The 20,218-nt window shown below is 40.9% G+C and overlaps 3 protein-coding genes across 5 annotated transcripts; 2 read left to right on the top strand and 1 right to left on the bottom strand.

Moving 5' to 3' along the window:
- Nucleotides 1-3,845: 3,845 nt before the first annotated feature.
- Nucleotides 3,846-7,638, top strand: LOC104421660 (double-stranded RNA-binding protein 2-like). The gene is made up of 3 exons (XM_010033694.3): nucleotides 3,846-4,399; nucleotides 5,597-5,816; nucleotides 6,597-7,638. The coding sequence occupies exons 1-3, from the start codon at nucleotides 4,154-4,156 to the stop codon at nucleotides 7,322-7,324; spliced, it is 1,194 nt and encodes a 397-aa protein (XP_010031996.2). The 5' UTR covers nucleotides 3,846-4,153; the 3' UTR covers nucleotides 7,325-7,638.
- An 835-nt stretch (nucleotides 7,639-8,473) lies between these two features.
- On the bottom strand, nucleotides 8,474-13,070 carry LOC104421659 (CASP-like protein 5A2). 3 transcript variants are annotated; one of them, XM_010033690.3, is made up of 4 exons: nucleotides 12,765-13,070; nucleotides 12,341-12,599; nucleotides 10,486-10,618; nucleotides 8,474-9,021 (listed from the first exon to the last, which is right to left on the bottom strand). In XM_010033690.3, exons 2-4 carry the CDS (start codon nucleotides 12,547-12,549, stop codon nucleotides 8,830-8,832), a joined length of 534 nt encoding a protein of 177 aa, XP_010031992.1. In that variant the 5' UTR covers nucleotides 12,550-12,599; nucleotides 12,765-13,070; the 3' UTR covers nucleotides 8,474-8,829. The 3 variants fall into 3 exon arrangements, with proteins under 3 accessions (XP_010031992.1, XP_010031993.1, XP_010031991.1); XM_010033691.3 differs by having other exon boundaries at nucleotides 12,809-13,070; XM_010033689.3 differs by having other exon boundaries at nucleotides 12,836-13,067.
- Nucleotides 13,071-16,554: 3,484 nt separating this feature from the next.
- LOC104421657 (ubiquitin-like protein 5) lies at nucleotides 16,555-19,172 on the top strand. Its single transcript, XM_039303897.1, has 3 exons — nucleotides 16,555-16,708; nucleotides 17,498-17,873; nucleotides 18,947-19,172. The coding sequence occupies exon 2, from the start codon at nucleotides 17,609-17,611 to the stop codon at nucleotides 17,828-17,830; it is 222 nt and encodes a 73-aa protein (XP_039159831.1). The 5' UTR covers nucleotides 16,555-16,708; nucleotides 17,498-17,608; the 3' UTR covers nucleotides 17,831-17,873; nucleotides 18,947-19,172.
- The last annotated feature ends 1,046 nt before the right edge of the window (nucleotides 19,173-20,218 follow it).

The following is a 20,218-nucleotide window of genomic DNA, read 5'->3' as shown; positions in this document are numbered from 1 at the left end:
CTCCTTTACCATTGATGATTGGAATTAAATTTGATAAGCAATGCCTCTTTCATTTTAGGGCACGATCTCAAGGATTATATCACAATCCTCGAGTTTACTCTCTCTCTCTCTCTTTTTTTTTTGGTTGCTTTTCAGGTTTAGATTAGTTGTTATGTACGTAAAATGCAATGGGCTTGGTCTAAGCAAGCTTACTACCAAAGGATGAAAAGAACCAAGGCAGTCCTGGTGCTGACACGTGAATGGGCCGTATTGTCTGCTGACAGAAGCCCAATGGGTTAGCTCACAGGCTCGGTCTATTCTTTGAAGTGAAGCCTATCCTCTTTCATTGAAGATGAAAATGGAGGGAATTGGCTCGTTCTATAGATGATGTGATAAAAAAAAAAAAAAGTCGTGATTTGGCCTAGGTTTATATGGAGTTGACGGCATGACAGGAACGGCGCAAGTTTTGCCCAGCGCGATTGTCTTAATTTGATCAATCCCGATAATGCAAATACTAGCGTTGCTCCATCCATCGCCTAATTCACTGAATTCAGGATTAGATAGGAGATGGAGTGATGGTTTTGTGGTCACTAACCAAGTAGCATAATCGGCCAAGCTCCACGCTACTCTTAGTTTGATTTCTTCGCTACTGTAATTTCATTTGCTCTCGTCGAGGAGGGAATAGTTGCGATAATCAAATCTTCGTTAGGGGGACCTCGTATAATTTGAAGGCGGGGTGCTTACCTTGCAAATGTTCCCTTTATATATAGGATTTGACCACGATGGGAGAGCCTGGAAAGTGACTAGCAAAAACTTCCTCAATGATCAGAAAAAGAAAAAAAAAAGAAAAAAAAAAGAGAATCCCTTTCGCGTGAAATGAACGCATCATTAGTAGATGACGATGTTATCACCGTGCAGTAGTTACGTGATACTTGTCAAGAAAATTTAAATCATAACCAAAAATGTACATCAAAATGCGTGAAAGCAAAGCGTTCATTGTCCCCTTAAGTACAATATGTCGCGTTTTGCATCAAAGCACATCAATTAAAATCCCAAATTTTCTTTTATGTTATTAATCACTTTCTCTCCTTCTCTTTTTATAAAAGAGTAGATCCCAAAATGATTTATAATTATTTGTTAGTTGATTTTTTATAATTCAAAGTGAACTATTATTCTTATAATAGATTGAATGTCACATAATCATTTTTCATTTCTAAATATTCCCTTCATATATATGGTTAGACCAAGACAAGAGAGCCTAGGAAATAAATACTAAATTTTGCCCGACCATAGAAAAGAAAATGAGAACGAAATCCAACTTGTGTGAAATGAATGCATCAGCGGTACATAACGATATTTATCACCGTGCAATGATTACGGGATACCTATCGAGAGAAATCAAATCACCGCGATGATTACGGGATACCTATCAAGAGGAATCAAATCGTAACCGAAGATGTACATCGGAATGCGCGCGCGAAAGCATGGCGAACTTCAACGCCCCCTTAAATAAAACCCGGACAATATGCCAGATTTCACATCAATGTACATCCATAAGAAACGCGCATTTCCTCCATGTCATTAATCACTTCCTCCTCTCTCTCTCTCTCTCTCTATCTACAAAGGCTATGTAGGAGCAGCACACGTTTGCCTCATTGTCATTGATTTAAAAATGGGCGTTGGGTCAGGGAATCTGCTTTTAATGGAGGGAGAAGACTAGGAGCAGAGATCACTATTCCTAAAGTCGCAAAGCCGCGGCTGCCTTCCGATCTGATCTGCCCCCCGGGGGAGGCAGTTTGGTCCTTTTCGGTCAAACGGAAGTTTCAATGAAAACCCCCTCCCCCGCAGTGGCATTCTCGTGATTTTGGTCGGTCAAAGTTCTCATCATATCTGGAGGTTGAAGATTTTAAAAAGCTCTGCTCCCCCCCGCTTTAATTGTGTTCTGTTCATTCTCATTAAATGCCTAATTGACTACTAAAGCCACCTCCCCAAAAAAAATTAAAAGAACTTCACATCGCATTGATTAACCAGTGAAAGTGAAAGTCCGACCGGAAAGAGGAGGGTCTTCTCGTCATTTCACATTAGCCCGCCCGTTGGGTCGCAGATTTCTATTTCATTGACCATATTTCTTTCGTAACTAACTTTTCTCGCATTAATGAAAATGGTTTGGTTTAAAATCCTTTTCACAACTCGCATTTTGGTTTTCCATCATGTTAAAAATGATTTGGGCCAACTTTGAAGTGGTTGATCATACGTTTCTAAAGATTAAGGTGTTTCGTGTATAAAGAAGCTCATTTTTCTAATGCCAATAACAAACTTTCAAAAGTAGCGAGTTAAATTAAAATAGTCATGAAATTAGTTAATATTTCTAAAAAATTTGATTAAGATATTGGAGTCTAAAGTGTTCTTTGTTTGTTTTTAATGTAAAGGCTCTTGCCTAAAGTGTTCTTTGTTTGTTTTGAATGTAAAGACTCTTGCCTAAGCTTAGTTATAAAAATGGAAAAATGGAAATCCCCACGATTAAGATACTTGAAAATGACTTTGAAAAAAAAAGGGAACGATTATGCAAGTGTTGTGGAAATTAGTATGATACTTTCTCATTGTCACAATGATGAATTGAGTTGATGTTGGTGCACAAAACCTTTAGGGTTGTCATCAATTCATCATATATGTTGCTAACATAAAAATATGTAATGCCTTGATTGTAACTTGAACTTGGCAACGCTATACCTTAAATCTCTTTTATCATAAAATTGCCCACAAATGTCATGACAAACGGTCTTGAGACTTTTCCGGTCAATTGCACTATTTCTGGGTATCATGATTTTTTAGAGAAGTTTTTGAAGTTTCACTACAATTCATCATCCAATTTTTATCAACCTAAATTAGAATTGATGGAGAAAAATCATGCGTAAATTGAGAGTACATTTTGTTTTATGCTTCGGTGAAAACAAAAACCACTTTTTGCTTTCTTGTCACAATATAAGACATTATCCGTGCAAAAAAAAAAAAAAATTTATAAAAAAGAAGAAGAAGAATATGATATGTATATTCATGTGTCAAAATTATAATGTTGTGAAATATTTAGGTATTATAGGGTTAAAAAAAAGTTCAAGAGTGTCTATTACACACAATTTTAATTAATTAAAAAGCAGAAAATAAAATATTATTCGGGCATGTCTAGACTTGACCAAGCAATCCGCATCATATTAGAAAAGGATGAAAACATCATTATTAGCCAAATGCCTTTCATAGATGATAACGCAGCGGAATTTGCATAATCTTTTATGACTTATATCGAATCATATATTTTGTTATTTGGAAAAATAATCCCGACCTTCAAGATATCGATGCAACAAACTGTAGACATTCGTTCTTTTCCACTAATGAAATAAAAAAGATATAATTTTTCATAATTGTTGGTGTAGAAAATCTCGATCGAATTTCAATATAGGAAGCGATATTAGGTACCATATGCACATCCGTGCGTTTTTTAGTCTAGGTCGAGGACGATATTTTATGAAGCATGACCCGTCAAATCCCATCGAATTTCATGTCCGAAATAAAATAAAAAAATATAAAATATAAAAATGAGCGGAGGAGGAAAAAGAGGGACGAAAATATATTTAATTAATTAAATAAAAAAAGCTGTGGGAAAATTTACGGAAAAGATCGCATCCATGCAGCCGAACTTTCCGTTGACTTCCCATCCACAAAACTAAAAGCACCCACACACATATATAATATATATATATTTATTTATTTATATATATACACATATTAAAGTCTCGAAATTAAGAAATTACAAAAAAAAAAAACAAAAAATTAAAAAAATGCCCCATTCATAATTTCACCCATCTCCCTCTCTCTCTCTCTCCTTCGTTACGCTTCTGGTCTTCAGTCTTCGCTCTCTCTCGGCCCCGAAGAGGATCGAACGCGTCTCCTTCCGCCCTACGACCGGCGCGAGCAGCGCAAAACCCTAGGCCGGAAACCCCCCGATCTCCGGCGAGCCTTCGCCCCGCCGTTCGCCGGGACCGGGACCGGCGCCTTGATTCGCTCGCGGCCGGATGCTCTCGAGCCGGGATCGGAGCTCGTGAGCGGGAGAGGAATTGACTCGACTCCGAGAAGAAGCGGCGGCGGCGGTGGCGGCGGTGGGGAAGAAGGGGGAGGAGACATGTACAAGAACCAGCTGCAGGAGCTGGCGCAGCGGAGCTGCTTCAACCTGCCCTCCTACGCGTGCATCCGGGAGGGCCCCGACCACGCGCCCCGGTTCAAGGCCGTCGTGAACTTCAACGGCGAGAGCTTCGAGAGCCCCAGCTACTGCTCCACCCTCCGCCAGGCCGAGCACTCCGCCGCCGAGGTCGCCCTCCACTCCCTCGCCACGCGCGGTCCTTCCCACTCCCTCGCCTCCCGAATCCTCGTGAGCTCTCTCCTTCCCGATCGCCCCGTTTTTCGCTGTTTCCCCGCTTCAATGCGCCTCTGTGTGGCGGCTGCGACGTTCGATTCGGGCGATGCTTTTGGTTTCTGCCGGTGCGAGCATTCCGTTTTCGAGTACCTCTACTAGATGTCGGTTTCTCTCTGATTATTAGGTCTCGAACCATCCGCAGTGCCGTTTTGATGCGCCAGTTATGGCGGCTCGTGCGTCTCTGACGTGCTCGAGTGTTGAATCTACGGTGTATGTGCGCGTGTGTTTAGGGCAATTTCAGCTTCTGTCATGATGTTTTCTGGTGGACTCGGTCATTGGGAAAATGGATCCAAGTAAAGTCGATTTCTTTCTGCTTTTCTTCTGGCTTCTGTATCATCTCGATCGAGCGGACCTGAACTTTCGAGCTAAACTAAGAAATTTCTGATTTTATGAAGAGTAAAAGTATCAAAAGTACTTGATTCTTGCTTATTAGCCAATCATGCTGATACCCATCACAATGCTTCACCGAGCGTTACTTTAAGATGTTTGCGAGAGTTAAATTGGGCAATTCAAGATAGGGGTCTTGCTGGTTCATGTTTTGAGGGAGATTTAGGAGCCGGTGCAATAAAGAGCCTTGGATGATACCTGAACAGACTTGGGGGTGAGGATTCTTGGGGAACTGTGAGCATTGTGGTTTCTGCTTTCTGATGGTTCCGAATTTCATATTACATTTGAGTTTCTTTTCTTTATTCAATCTACATCCGAGCATTACAGTTTCATAGGCAATTTGTGTTCTTTTCTTTCTACATTCTCAAACATAGAGTCGGATAATCAAATGATGCGTTTGTTGATATGTGGTTCAATGGTAATTGCTCTTAAGTGACCACACCTTCTGTGTGCTTTTTGTCAGCATCATTAGTATTTTGTTTAGGATTAGACTTCTTAGGAGAGGTCATTGCTAGGTAGGCTCAGGCCGGCCCGAAGGTCTCTCCTAATATGCTTCCTAAGCCTCCCCATACTAAAAAATTTATAAAGCAATTTTCGGGCAAGTCTTTCTCATGTAAGGCCTTTGCCCAAGCCCGTCCATCTACCTTGTGGGCTTCTACAGGCTTGGGCAGGCTGCCTGCTTGTTGATCACCTCTACTTGTGAGGATATCCACTATTGCAGGACAGGTGTTCCTTTCTTAATTCATTGGTGTTTTCCATTGTTAGGATGAGACGGGGGTTTATAAAAACCTCTTACAGGAGATTGCACAGAGAGTTGGAGCTCCATTGCCACATTACTCAACATTTCGATCAGGCCTGGGCCACCTGCCTGTGTTTACAGGCACGGTAGAGTTAGCTGGAATAATTTTCACTGGAGTACCTGCCAAGACGAAGAAACAAGCAGAAAAGAATGCAGCAATGGCAGCTTGGTCGTCTCTGAAGCAATGTAAGCTATTCTAAATTTTATTATTTAAGTTTTAAATATCATGCGATAATTGCATGCTATGCTGGTAAAAGAAAAGGTCTAAACACTGCCTCTGGTTTTTTTCTTTTCTATCCTGTTGAATCTCTCTTAGCGCAAGGTAGGTTCCATGGGTTTCCTAAGAAGATTAAAAACTAAATAGTGTCGTGTGTGGCATCATATTCCCAATTTCTGTGTATCTTAGTTTATCATGATTGTTACATTGTCTTACAATATCATCTTTATGGCTGAAGCACAAGTGTTCAAGGGCCATAAGAATGGCGAGTAGAGTTGTGTTGCATTTATCTGTTTAAAAAAAAAAAAAAAAAAAAAACCTGCATTACACTCTGTTTGTGGTCAAGAGAGGGGTTATTTTGGACTGAAGTGATGACAGAACCTAGTTTGAGTACACTTTATTTGGGGTTAAGGCTGGGGTTGTTTTAGATCGAAGTGATTTATCTAGCTCAAGGCACATAGGATGCTTAAATGCAGTGAATGCAGGCAAAGAGCTGTTAGCATTTCCACTCATTTTACATTGAGCATGTTTATTTATGGGTTGCGTCTCATCTTTCCTCGAGCGGAAGTTCACCAACTTCTTTCCCTTCTTGCAATAATGTCAATTCCTATATTTTTGTTAGAGCACGAGTCTCCCACCTGATATGGTTCCATATGTCCAAGTCTTTTAGACTAACATCCATTGCAGCTGCATTTGTGGATGACTTCGTCTCTGATATTTGAATGGTATTGACTTTTCAATTTATGCAGTGTCAAAAGAAACTGCTAGTACATCATCTGAGCCAGAGAACAATGATGAGCTGGAGCAGATAACAATTGCACGAGCTTTACAAAACTATCGTTTGAAGGAGAAGGTAGCATTGGCTAACTCCCCCAGCGGCACGATACCGTTCGCAAAGAAGTTTCAGATTCAAAATCTAAGATCAACTAGCCCACAACTTCCACCCGTCACCACATCAAAGATCCTTCCTCTATTCCAAAAAACAACTTCTCGAGTCAGACCTTCGCCAACGTCCACAAATGATAAGCCATTGCCAGTTCCAAGGTCTCCATCTGCAGAATCTCGTGGAGCCCACCCACAGAAGTTCCCAGCTGCTGGAGCTGCTCCTTATGTCCCCATTCTGCAGTTTAGAGCACCATGCCGTGGTATTGCACCTCCAGTGACAATAAGAACCGTATCACCAGTATATGCTGCTCCTCTCCATCCACAGCCTTCAGTGAGGTTGCAGCCTCCATTAATGCAGGCATCACCTGTGGGAGTCGCCCCACCTGTCTGTACCAGACAAGCTGTGCCTGTGTTCGCTGCACCACCGGCCCGGAAGGATATTCCTCCTACAGTTTACAAAGAACCTCCTCTTCTCAATTCTCCTGTTTCAAGCGATGTGTCTCTCCCCGTTATGGACGAGAGGAAGAGTGCAACTGCCAAGCAGCAGCAAGAATCTGAGGTAGTACAGAAATTGAAAGAACTTAAGATCTGAGTGGTGTTCTGGGAAAATTAGGAATTTGTGAACAGTGTTATGGCTCCTATTGTCTTAGGTTTGTATTTTTGTCTTCTCACCTTGTTACATTAGTGCCCCTCTCTTCTGATATACTCTCTCTCTCTCCCCCAATTTTGCTTTCTTCTGATGATGTAGTTGTCCAGTTCTCTTTCTGAGCTGCATATGCAATAGGTTAAATTAGCTTCTGTTTTGAAGATGCGGCACCTTTTGCAGATTCAGCAGCTGGGCCATCCCCTTTTTCTCCTGTCAGTAAGTGATGAACATTTTGGGTTTGCGAGTAGTGATTTGAATTATACTGTCCCATTCTTGACTCATAACCAATACGAACTTAAAGAGTTTCAGTAGTAACCCCCAGAATTTCTTCGCAGAGGCTTCGTTCCGTTTCTCATCTGCCAAAAAATAAATCAAGTACGTCATAAAGAATCAATTAGTCGGCTCGATATTTTATGCAATTTGAACAACTTCGAATTCGCCTCAACTAATGATAAAAGCAAGACAGGAGTAAGATGCATCAACCTTGTTTGCGCCTGTCACCCCTAAAAGGCCCATGCAATGTGCTGGCGGCAGTGCTTGCTTTCTTTTCGAGAACCAGAGAATCTGAGTCTGTTTGATCGGATGTTTGAGGAGGGGAATACGTCAGTTCCCTTCAGAAAGCAACAAGCGACGGAAGGGTGTGTAACGATGTGAGGCTTGAGCATATTTCGGGGTTTAGCAGCTCGGTAGCTCCTCTCCTGGTGTAGATTTCTGAGTCTTACTAAAGACTATTCACGACAGCAGCGCGTGAGCTTTTTGATCCCTGTGGGTGCTCGACATGCCTGAAGTTCTCGGTTCCGAGTTTTCCTTGAGGTACTTCGTATTCGCAATTTTATAAACGCCCTCATTTCTCACCCATCGAAGGACATCCTCCACGATGTCTGAACCTTCACGTTTTCAATGTGGAACAATAATGTCCTCGATTAACGGAGTACGGTAGATTAGGCTGTGTTGATTATATGCGTTACGCAGCTCCAAGGGCATTATAATCATGTGAGGGAATCAAAATTTCTTTCAGGCTTGGGGAGCGGAACATCATAGCATGTTCCTCCGTCCTGTACCGCAAATGTAGGGGTTGCATCTAATACAAACATATATCATCAAAATTCAGCGTGCATTGAGACCTTTGTATCCTGCCGCCATTCTGTTACACAATGCCTTCACACCTACATAAGTAAATAAAACCAGCATTTGCGAATCCAATAGAAAGCAAAAAGAAAACTCCCCAAGTGTCGAGTGCTGTTATGAGGCTCATCCGACCGATTCACACTACATCGTCAAGACTCACCTTGCCCTACTTTACAGTCCTATTCACACAAGACACCACTCGAGCAAATCCATGCCTTTGAGGTATCGAGGGAAAAAAAAAAATTATGGCACACCAGAAAGGCTCTTTAAAGCCGAGGCGGATTTTCCAGCTGACTCCCCCTTAGTCCTGCCTTGCTACATCTTCATCGGGACGCCAGCGACCAAAAATTGAAAAGAAAAGACGGCAAAGCAACAAACCAACTAATGAATGCCATCGCCGTGGCAGTTTCAAACTGCATGCAGTGGTTCTGGGAACAGCTAGAGAGATCATTGTCGATGAGGACTGTAATGCCTGCTGATGCACATGCTGCTGCAAATGTGAGAGTGGAAGTGATCTGCAAGTGTAACACAAATGCACACAAATGCAAACAATCTTAGAATTCTCTCTGAAGACAAGTTACCTATAGTATGATTATGACAAACACAAACTCAACATTCAGAATCTAGACATCAAACATTTGACCAGCAGCAAGCATGATATAAAAAGGTGCAATTGCAAATTAAGATTGTCATATGAGAAATGCAATCTAGGTTTTAACTTTCTTAATGGAATAGGGCAACTCCATTCATTGGCCCTGTCAAATTTCGACTTACTCTTAGACCTTTAACGAGGTCAAAAAGTCACATGCTTATGCAAAACACATCTTTACTAGGTTGAACGACTTTCCACCAACGATAACATATCAACGATTTTCAAAAGCATAATGACTTAAAGGTGACAAACTCCCAAGAGGATTCTTACATTGAGGAACTCAGAATACTAAAAACCTAATCCTATGAATTATTTCTTTGAAAATCGAGTGTTTATCCTTGGCCAGAAAAGAAAAATAGTGGAACTCAAGTCAAGCCTGAAGCTCCTGCAAGGATTGCTGAAAATGACCTAATTTTGGAGGTTGAACTAGGAATCAGATTTTCTCTATGTTCCAACCAATGGAGGTTAAGACATTCAACTGAGCCTCCTTAAGTGTTGAAGCCATATATTGCTCCACAGGAGGTTTGGGACGCCAAAACTGATTCCAACATATGAGTTTCAAGATTTCTACTTCATCATCCAATACAAACACTTAAAAAAAGAAGAAGAAGAAGTCACTCAAGCAAACTAATGTCCCAGGGACAACCAGCAGACTAATGTTTGTAAAGTAACTTTGAAACATCCTCTGGGATAGATGGGATAAATGCTACGTTCAGTTCCTCACAGTCAGTTCCCTTTCAGACACTTACAATGTCAGTTCAACAACATATTAACATTTCCTCTAGTGGTAACAACTACAGCCTTACAATTAAGCTAAGCTATAATCACATTGCAAGTATCTCAACTGCTCTCTGTCCTCCCCCAACACAACCAAAGAAAAAGAAACACGCACAGGGAAGGGGGAGAGGGAGGGAGAGAGTGGGGGAGAGAGAGAGAGAGAGAGAGAGATCATCCACTTAAGCTATATCCTAAGAAACAAGTATGCAGGAAAGAGGAGGAGAGGAGAGAAGAAGAGAGGGAACGGGGCAGCAGGAACAAGACAACTTATGGTCATCTGACAGATAAAATCAAGGGCAGTAAACCTAACCGTGGAATGAATTGCATCTGCAAGTATTCTACCACAAATTTCGCATTCAATAAAGGCAAACAAGATGTCAGCAGGTGGGAAGGAAACTACTTGAAATGCACTAATGTTATTGCACCCCAACATTAGTGGACAATAAGTAATCATCTTAGGGGAAAGCATAAAGAAAGTAAAATGCATATATCAGATCAAAAGAGGATCCTCTGCATTTGTCCATGAAACTACTTGGTATACATATCTTACCCCGTCACCCATGGCAAAGAACAGCACCACTCGATAATTCTGCAGCGAGCGCCCCACTAGAAGGGCATATATGTCCACAACAGCCAATGAAAAACTCCATATGCTCTGTAAGCCGGAAGCTGCTACAAGATAGCTGATACAACAGATAACAAAAACTTAAGTGGATAAAGTTATAAACAGATGAATAGGGCCAGGTAATGAATATTATTTAGTCAACCCACCAACAAGTACCAGAATACAGTAAATTAGTAGACATAGAAAATTTATAACATTGGATGCAGGCATCTCTCACAAAATTCTCAAATCCTTATAAGCACAAGAACCAATCAAAGGCTCAGTGAAGGTTGAGCATATGCAAACCAGGCATAGGTTATGAAACGATCAATTATTTCTCAAAAGACTCTTTATGATCTAATCATCTATGCATGACAGTTAAACACGTTCAAGCCAGACTATGTCAGCCCAACCCAATCATCAACATTGCAATCTTAATGTTGCCATGGCAACAAAGATACAATTTCAGATAAGTATGTTACATTCCTTTTCGTCGTACTGTCACAAACAAAAACCTTGATCCAATAAACTAAATAAATATATGCATAGAATCAAAGGGAGCATAGTGTAAACTATCTTAAAAGAATAACGAAGATCATGCATGATGGTGCTAGTAAAGGATAAGAATGGCAAGGTCCAGTAGATGCATTCCATGGCAATTCGTTCCTAAACTTTTGGAAGTTACTTAGCGTAAAAGGCCCCATTTGGTTACCAAGAATAGAGCCAGTGGATAGGGAATGAGATCCTTGTTACCTTTACTAACGAAATTTTCTAGCTTGGAATGGGGGGGAATGGAAATCGAGAATTGGAATGAAAAGTACTCCATTACCTCTTTTTCACTAATATGAGGAAAGGTGAGAATGAATGAGAAAAATGTAACCATCATGGTAATTTTATAAACAGAGCTGAGGCTTCAATTTGCAAGTTTCTTTTGGGGTTAAAAAAAAAATAAAAAATTTGCAACTTTTTTTCTTATATCTTCCAATTCCTTCCATTCTATCCTCATCATCTTTAATGAAATTTACCAAACTAGACCTAAGGCTGAAAAATACCAAGAAAACTACCTTATAGCCTCTGCTGTTGATCCGACCTAGTAAACTATGCCAATAATTCATGATGTCACAAATAAATATATTCCTTGAAACCGAGAGTCTGCCAGTACTAGACCAAGGGATCTGGAAAGAGAATGACCATCCTGGCACAGAGAGCAAAATACTGGATCCAAGATTAAATAACACTCATACATTGCAACGTCTGTGATGGAAGTCTCTAAACTTAATTTGAGTTTAATTTGAGTTTAGAACGATGAATTCCATTTTTTCCTAGTTGTTGCACAAAGACCACAATAGAAAACGATGTGCTTTACGGTTTCTTCATATGCATTCTATAAGCCTGGTTCTTTCTCAAAAAATCTCTTGAGTTTATCTATTTTTATGCTTTTTATAGCAACTGCAACTCGAACTTCACAGATTGTGCGTATCCCTCACTAAGTATGAAGTTATAGAGAAGATATCGTATAAGAGTAAAATATTAACCATTCCAAGTTTAAAAAACATGCCAATGTGCTCTTTCTGTCAAGTATTGCCCTTGCCCTAACACCTACGCTTTCCTTCCATGAGCAGCAAAATTCAAACTCTTAGAGACTCGTCGACAAACCAAAACTAACAATTTTCTCGAATAATGCAATAAGCACTGGCCATAACAGAAAAGTCCACGTCAACAAGCATATACATGATTGACATACAAATAGAAATGGATAATGATTCTAAAGACTATTCAGATGCAGGTTGCGAAGTAATACCAGAAGGCCGTCACAGAGGGGAAATCACTGGTAGTGGCCATAACACAGAGCGCAGCAGCTGCGAACACAAACTGGAAAAAGCGCAAGGCGAGCCCGCCGAGCGTAGCGGGCATACCCTGTCTATCCTTCATCCTGACTCTCGGCCCATTTGCGCCCTCCGTCGTAGGGGGATCCTCCACTGGGTGAACCGAGGCATGGCCAACGTTCATCTCTCCACTCCAACCCTCAAATCATAGCTGTCTTTGCCTCGGCACGAATCCTATCAAAACATTCGACAAGGCGATTCACATCCAATCTCAAACCCCCAAAGTTAACCCAAAACCAATCAACTCCACCCCACCCAAACATTCCCACAAACGGGAAATCCAGCGCCGAATCAGACCCAAAGAAAACTACCCATTAAGCTATAAATCACCAAACGAACCCGCGGCGATAGAAAGCCAGGAAAAGCTCGGATTTTGAACGGACCCAGATCAAGCTGCGGCGTATTCGAACCTGATACCCGACGCGGCCGGCGGAGAAACGGGAACCCTAAGTCCGGCGGGGGAGCCGGTGTTCGCCGGCGGCGGATCGAATACTCGAACGGAGAGCGTGGATCGAGGGAGACGGTGGGGCGGAGAAGAGATCGGAGGGAGGGAGGGAGGCAGGGGAAGTTGGTGGTATTGGAAAGATGGAAGTTGGAAGTTGGAAGTTGGAGGAGGTGGCAGGGCAGATTAAGGAAGTTGGAAAGTGGGGAATTTTTTTTAGTAGGTTCTACTCTAATTCTATTCTTTAACACACGCTCTCAGACTTTTACCAGCAAGCAAGGGCGCTGTTGTTGTTATTCTTCTTCCAATAAAGGCGGGTCGCTCCTGCCTCCGGCACCTGTCACTTCTTTTCCATATGAATTTTTGTAAAATTTGTTATTCCACTCGAAAACATAAGAAAAAAAAAAGGAAATTGAGGTGATATGACTTATTTAATTCCGTAATTGATTAAGAAAATGATTTATATTTGGATGTGAGAATGCCATGACATTTTTTCTTCGAGAGCACGTACAAATTAGACACTTTTACTATTGCTTGGGAGTCACTCGGGACACTTGGGATTGAAGTCCACACATATTGGATTTGTCGTGGTTGCTGATCTAGAGAGTCTCCTTATAGTATACACATAAAGTGTGTACGATCAATTGATCTGATTATAGATGATGAAAGGGTTATGTTAGTTCCCATCTAAACATTTTATTAAGGCTTTGTTTACTTTGTTTTAAATGAATGATTTAAAAAATATTTTCCTAAAAAAAACGCTTGTATTATTTGAAATAATTATTTGACGAATACTTTTCATTATTAATAATAATAGATGTTTAAATGCCTTCATGGACGACAAAAATATTTTTCGCACGTTTATTTTTACATGCGATGCAAACCATTATTTTAATAAAAATATTTTCTTAATCATTTATTTTTGCAAAACAAATAGAACTTAAAACTTCTTTGGACGAGAACTTTTCGTTCTTCTTCTTTCCAAGCAATTCAGTTCTTTATCTATTCAACATGTGTTCTCAGCTAGTTTTTTCCTTTCGATTCACAGACTAATTTTCTTTTATCAGTAATTGGCACCATGACAGTAAATAAAGCGCCATTAGTTTTATTCATTCATTTCGAACTTTGATTTTGGTGATGGCGTATGGGCCTTGAGAAGCACGTGCCTTCACGCAAGTGGTCACGTGCTTCTCTCTTGTCATTCCTTTCAAAAATGGCCTTTTCCTTTATTAAATGCTAAGCACACAGACATTCTTCTTCAGCCGATCACGCGGGATGGAGTCAAGAACCACCAAGAGACTAGTCATTTATAAAACCTTTTTTTTTCTCTCTGTTTTCTAATGAGTGTTCACCTCTCTGTTAAAGCATCATTTAGATTTCTATTTTCAATAAATTGGGTACTCACAAAAAAAAAAAAATAACGCATATCGAATCAAAATTTATTATCAAGAAATTGTTCTCCTACGAAGAGTTTTTATAGAATTTATAAAATCCAGCACGTGAGTTTTGAAAAATGGATTTAACCTCTTGAATTGCAGAATTTGATAAGCATCATTGAGAGTTATTATTATTTAGACTCAGCTCTAATAAATCAATCTAATCACGGCGTTAAAGAAAAGTAACAAATTTAGTTGTTTTGACGAAATTTTTCCACCTTGAGATTGATTGTATTTAGTATCTATCTTGTTCACTATATAATAAACGAATGAGTTTTTGCTTCTTCTTTTTTTTTTTTTTTTTACATTTTTGGATATAATGTTAGATGTGATAATCGAAGATGTGTAATTTGATTAGAATTAAATAAGTTTCCTAACCAAACTGTTCACGTGGTTGGCACATTGTTAATTTTTATAGATAAGATCTCGTGTCATATTGCATAGTTTTTACAAAAGATGCTTTTTGAAGAAAAGGGTATCGGATTCAAGGGGAAAAGTGCCAAAAAAGTCCTAAACCTTTTGTCATTGTGCCGATTTAGTCCTAAACCTTTTTTTGGTGCTGATTTAGTCCTAAACCTTTCTAAATTGTGCCAATTCAGTCCTTTTCGGCCAATTTGGCCGAATTTTTTAACTGGGACGCCGGCCGGCTAACGTGGACAACTTTTACTAATATTTTAATATTTTTGAATTTTTGATTTTTTTTTTTTAATTTTTTTGCTCTTCTTCCTCGGTAGGTCGCCGGACCTCGGCGACCGGCCAGGCGACGGCCGGCGAGGTCGAGGTCGACCTCGCCGGGCACCTCGCTAGTGGCCGCGGGGGCGGCCCGCGCCATCGCCGCCCCCGCGAGGCCGCCCTCGAGGCTGGGTGGCGAGGCTCACCCTCATCGGATCCGGCGAGGGTCGAGCCTCGCCCATGGCCGGCGGGCGAGCCCCGCCCGCCTGCCGGATCTCGGCGAGTGAGGGGGTTCGAGCGGGGAGAGAGTCGGAGGGTAGACCGCCGGCCACCGCACTGGCCGTGGCCGTCGGCCTGGCCGCGCTTGGTTTCAAGCGCCGAAGCTTCGGTAGGCCTCGGTCCTTTTTGTGCCTTGCGGTGGTCGGACCAGGCCGGAGCTCGCGGTCTTCAACGATTCGGTTCGAGATCTGAGAGCGTTCGATCTGGGCGGGACCTAAGAGAGAGAGAGAGAGTCCTCTCTCGGCCAAGCCGAGGAAACCCTGGCCACGTGAGACCACCGCCGCCCGATGCCGTCCACCGTTTGCTCGCCGACCCGCCGCCATATCCGGCGGGGCGCGGCTCGCCCTCGCCACCGGGCTTCGAGGGCGGCCTCGCCCATGGGCGGGCGAGGCTCGCCCGCCTCGGCCCGGCGAGTCCGGCGAGGGCGACCTCGACCTCGCTCCCCGCGCCACTAGCGAGGTGCCGGGTCCGGCGACAGGCTGGAGGAAGAAAGTAGAATAAAAAAAAAAAAAATTCAAAAAATTCAAAAAAATTCAAAAAAATTAAAATATTCAAAAAAATTAAAATATTAGTAAAAAGTTGTCCGTCGGCAGCCGGCGTCTAGTCAAAAATCGCCAAATTGGCCGGGAAGGACTGAAGTGGCACAACTTAAAAAGGTTTAGGACTGAATCGCAAAAAAAAAGGCAGGACTAAATCGGCACAATGATAAAAGGTTTAGGACTTTTTTGGCACTTTTCCCCTGATTCAAGTCGAAGTGCATCCATCAATCATCTTGAAAAAAGTGACCTTTTCGTGTGTTGAATGATCAGATTCTAAATACGATGGCCCGTATCATGTCTCATCGCGTTTGTGTCATAGGGGAATATAGGAGCACGTCTTTATTCAAATGAAAAAATCGAAAAGACATCTTAAATCATAAACATAAGAACGGCATCCGTTGGAGATTTGGTGAAATACTTGATAGTAATGAGAATATATTGGTTTTTTTATTAGAAAATAAATAAAATTACTCGACCAAAAAATATTAAATGAAAAAAAAGAATTACTTGATGAAAAAGTAAAAATTGAAAAGAGAGTTCTACCCTAATAAGCATCAATACTTTTGTGTCGGAAATTTCTAATACGCTTCAATATACGATCAACGAGTGGTGAAAATTCCGACACATGAACATTTTCCGATATAAGGGTCCGAAATTTTGACGTGCGATTCCGACACGCACGTGAATAATTTTAAAAAATTTCAATATTTAAAGATTTAAAATATAAATATATTAAAGATAATGAAAATAACAAAAACAAAGGGAAGGAAGAAAATTCTGAGTTCTGACCTAATTGACTCCCCGAATTGCTGCGGAGACGGAGAGACGGTGCGTCCAGTTCGAGCTAGGGCTTGCAGAGAGTTTGATTCGGCGGGGGGGCCTCCGCGAAATTCAAGCGTCACGCACAGCCACAGGGTTTGTCTTCTTCTCCCATCCAACCTTGCCGCTGTGCTCGGCTGCTTTGTTCTGTCTCTCGCGAATCTAAGAATCGCGAGCTCCGTCGTCTCGATCGGCTGAAATTGAGTCGATTTCGGACTGGCTTCAACCCGGTGGTTTCCAAGTTTTTAATTTTTTGGGGAGTTCGGGAATTGGTTCTGGCACCGACTTGATTCCTGAATCAGAGCTTTGCTTGCTTGCTGTTAGGGTTTTCTGCTTGCTATGGCTTTTTCGACTCCCCTTTTGCCGTGGGTCTTACGTCCCTAGTTTCTATAGCGAAACGATGGTTTGAATCGGTTGAGCTCCGCCTTGAGTTTGCTTTTGTGTTTGCTCTTTTTCGATGCTATGAAATAACGAATTGCCTGCCTGCTTTCATGTTTCTTTGTTCCCTTGAGACGGCAATCGATTGTTTCGTGTACAGAACAGAAAAATTGAAACTGGAGAATTAGGTGATCACATTAATTCAAGCAAACGGGTGTAATTCTATGCCATTTTTATTATTATTTATTTAATTTTGCATTTATATATAAATATATATTTAATATATAACGTTTTTTTTTTTTTTTTTTTTTTTTTAAATAACGTATCGGTGCGTCTATATCCATGTCAATGCTACGTAATCCTAACACGAATGGAATTCTCTAGAGTCCGCTGGCCGCCTCACATCTTTTCCTTCTTCTTTTAAAAAAAAAAAAAAAATATATATATATATATATATATATATATATATATATATATATTACCATTAACTTTTGACTCAATAAATAGCGGAAGAGGATTCGTCTTCCCCATCTGCTTTAGCCATATCATCGAACACAGCGAAGGAGGAAGAGAGAGAGAGAGGAATTAGGGTTTTCTTCGGAGGAGCAGCAAGCGAAGATGATAGAGGTGGTGCTGAACGACCGGCTGGGGAAGAAGGTGAGGGTGAAGTGCAACGAGGACGACACCATCGGCGACCTCAAGAAGCTGGTGGCCGCCCAGACGGGCACCCGCGCCGACAAGATCCGAATCCAGAAGTGGTACAACATCTACAAGGACCACATCACCCTCAAGGACTACGAGGTCCACGACGGCATGGGCCTCGAGCTCTACTACAACTGATTTCCCTTCTCCAAACATCAAACATCATCATCTAGTGTCTATGGTAAAATTCCCTCTCGATTCTTTATGGAAGTTTCAAGCTTTTGTTTTTTTAGGTATATTTATGAGCTATCGGTTAGCGTGTGATTAGGCGGATGTTGACTTTGATCAGTTCAGCCAAGATGATGTTTTCGGCTGCTATAACATTCATCGGTGAAGATGTTCAGATGTTCTGTTGTGTGTGATACTGTGTTTTCTGTTTGAACTGGGATCATTTTTTAGTGGATTATGCTGCTAATTGAGGGAATCAATGACATGAGAAGGGTTTAATTTGTTTGATAGATGTATGTTTCTGCTGGCGCCAGCGTGGACTGCATGTTCGCTCTAATAGGTCGCAATTTCTTTCTATTTGGAACGAAAGAAAGTGCTTGGAGCTGCTTATGTTGATGCTGAATAGTACGTTGTGGCAGAGAGATAAGAGTAAACTATGGAGGCGAGGCGTCTCTCTGTACCTGTTTAGATAAATCTTTGGTAGAGCTTGGACAATAATAAAGATGACTGAGAGGAGTTCTTTGTGAGAAAATGTACTGTAGGTGCTGTGTGAAGCCTTCTTCCCTGTAGTGAATCTGATGTATAAAAGGTGAATTAAAAGGTGGATGTGTGACAGAGACTTTCAGGAGCGAGTGTAATTTATGTTAAACATACAGTTGTAAACTTTGTCAGATAATCGTGTGGTCCCTTTTTGTTTGATTTGGAAATTTTAGCCATTGGACCATAGATAAGACAGGAAAGAAGTGTAAGCTTTGATTTCACTGAGAATATCGATTTAGGTCAGTGTTATTTTCCTTATGGTTGTCAGCATGTCTATATGTCAGTTTGAATTGGCATATGTAGTCTTGGTTTCTTCTGATGGTTTTTGGTTGTGTTCCCTGAAACTCTAGTCCTTGTTTCCTCATGCGCTTATCCATGGATATTCGCGTAATGTTTAGCATTGTTACATCGCATTTCAGTTTTTCATTGTCAAAACGGTTCACGACCTTAAATTGAAGCTTTGAAACCCGTCTTGAGGGATGAGAGTGTTGAGTTACTTGCTGATTTTATCGTCTAACTTATCCACTGCTTGCTTTTTCACTGCAGGTCAATAACTCACATGGAAATCCTTAGAACTGGGGGACCGGTGATGCCTAAAAGCTGTAGTCTGGTTCTGTATACTACATTTGCATGGACAGTGCATCTTTGCTCCCGTTGACTTTTCAACTTTTGTGACTGTGAATGTGTGAACTGGAGAGCAAACTCCTGTTATTGGAAAATTGAGAACCTAATGGTGCTGCATTGCATATAAAAAAATTGTTCAACTACTACATGCTGAGGCATCGTTCTGTGGCTGCGTGTCCTTATGATCCTTAACCTCACATTGCTTTCCTAGTTTGCCAGGTCAATACTTTGCTGGGCAATGCTCTATGCGTGGTTGTTGTACACGTGTCGATCTCATAACTTTTTGTTGTATTTTGCTCGATGACTACTAGTTCAAGACCCCATCGACCTCGGTAGAAAGTTTGGTGGATTTGCAGCCTAGGGATAAATTGTCAATGTATCTCGTTCTCGTTCTCCCAAAGCTGAAAAAAGTTGTCTCCATAGATGGTATTTTGAATCGAGCCATCCACAATCCACCGACCAGGTTCTAGTATCTAGGAGTGAAATGGTTTTAAGTTTCTTACAAGTTCTGTCTAAAATCTAAAGCCTATTCTCGATTACAGGCTCTTCATTTGTTGGAATCTACTTGTTAGAACTTGGAGCATGTTATAGGGTTTAATTTTTTTTTTTTTTTTTTCATTTTTAGTTAAGCAAAACAAAAATAACAACAACAATTTATGAGTAAGGATTTTATTAACAAGTGTCTATATGTACTTATTGGATAGTATTAAGGAAATTTAATAGTTTTCAATGCATTGATTGTTCTTATATTATACAGAGTCACTATCTTGAAAATTGAATCATTCCAATTAAACTGTACCTTGCAAGGGCACAAGTTTCAACAAAGAAAATACAAAGCATTAGAGCATCACAGGTAAGAACTTGTAATTTTCTTTCAAGAAATTAATGGTTGCAATATATGGAAGGAGTAAGATGCTTTAGTTATTAAATTTTATACTCACACGTACATCTGAATCAGCATGGTAGCAGGCCCTCCAGAAACAAAGAAAGGGAAAAACAAAAACTAGAAACAATTCATAGCTCTACACATGCATGTAGTAAACACATGAACAATCATAGCTCTACACATGCATGTAGTAAGCACATGAACGATGATGATCTTCAAGAGTAAACGTTCCTTAATTATCCTGTTGTAAAATGGCTACACACTACGAAAAGCAAAACATTTGCTGCCTCATTGGGGTTCATTTGGAG

This window comes from Eucalyptus grandis, chromosome 10 (assembly GCF_016545825.1).
Source record: "Eucalyptus grandis isolate ANBG69807.140 chromosome 10, ASM1654582v1, whole genome shotgun sequence".
Lineage (NCBI taxonomy): Eukaryota > Viridiplantae > Streptophyta > Magnoliopsida > Myrtales > Myrtaceae > Eucalyptus > Eucalyptus grandis.
The sequence above is the reverse complement of the archived record's forward strand: the minus strand, read 5'-3'. Positions and strand labels throughout refer to the sequence as shown.

What these genes read in the sequence shown, in the direction of transcription:
- LOC104421660 (XM_010033694.3), top strand. Translation starts at nt 4,154, where the DNA reads ATGTACAAGAACCAGCTGCAGGAGCTGGCGCAGCGGAGCTGCTTCAAC. An exon ending in CCCTCGCCTCCCGAATCCTC is followed by an intron (nt 4,400 to 5,596) that starts GTGAGCTCTCTC and finishes TTCCATTGTTAG; the next exon opens with GATGAGACGGGGGTTTATAA. An exon ending in TTGGTCGTCTCTGAAGCAAT is followed by an intron (nt 5,817 to 6,596) that starts GTAAGCTATTCT and finishes CAATTTATGCAG; the next exon opens with TGTCAAAAGAAACTGCTAGT.
- LOC104421659 (XM_010033690.3), bottom strand. Translation starts at nt 12,549, where the DNA reads ATGAACGTTGGCCATGCCTCGGTTCACCCAGTGGAGGATCCCCCTACG. An exon ending in CCCTCTGTGACGGCCTTCTG is followed by an intron (nt 10,619 to 12,340) that starts GTATTACTTCGC and finishes CTGTTGTATCAG; the next exon opens with CTATCTTGTAGCAGCTTCCG. An exon ending in TCTTTGCCATGGGTGACGGG is followed by an intron (nt 9,022 to 10,485) that starts GTAAGATATGTA and finishes TTACACTTGCAG; the next exon opens with ATCACTTCCACTCTCACATT.
- LOC104421657 (XM_039303897.1), top strand. Translation starts at nt 17,609, where the DNA reads ATGATAGAGGTGGTGCTGAACGACCGGCTGGGGAAGAAGGTGAGGGTG.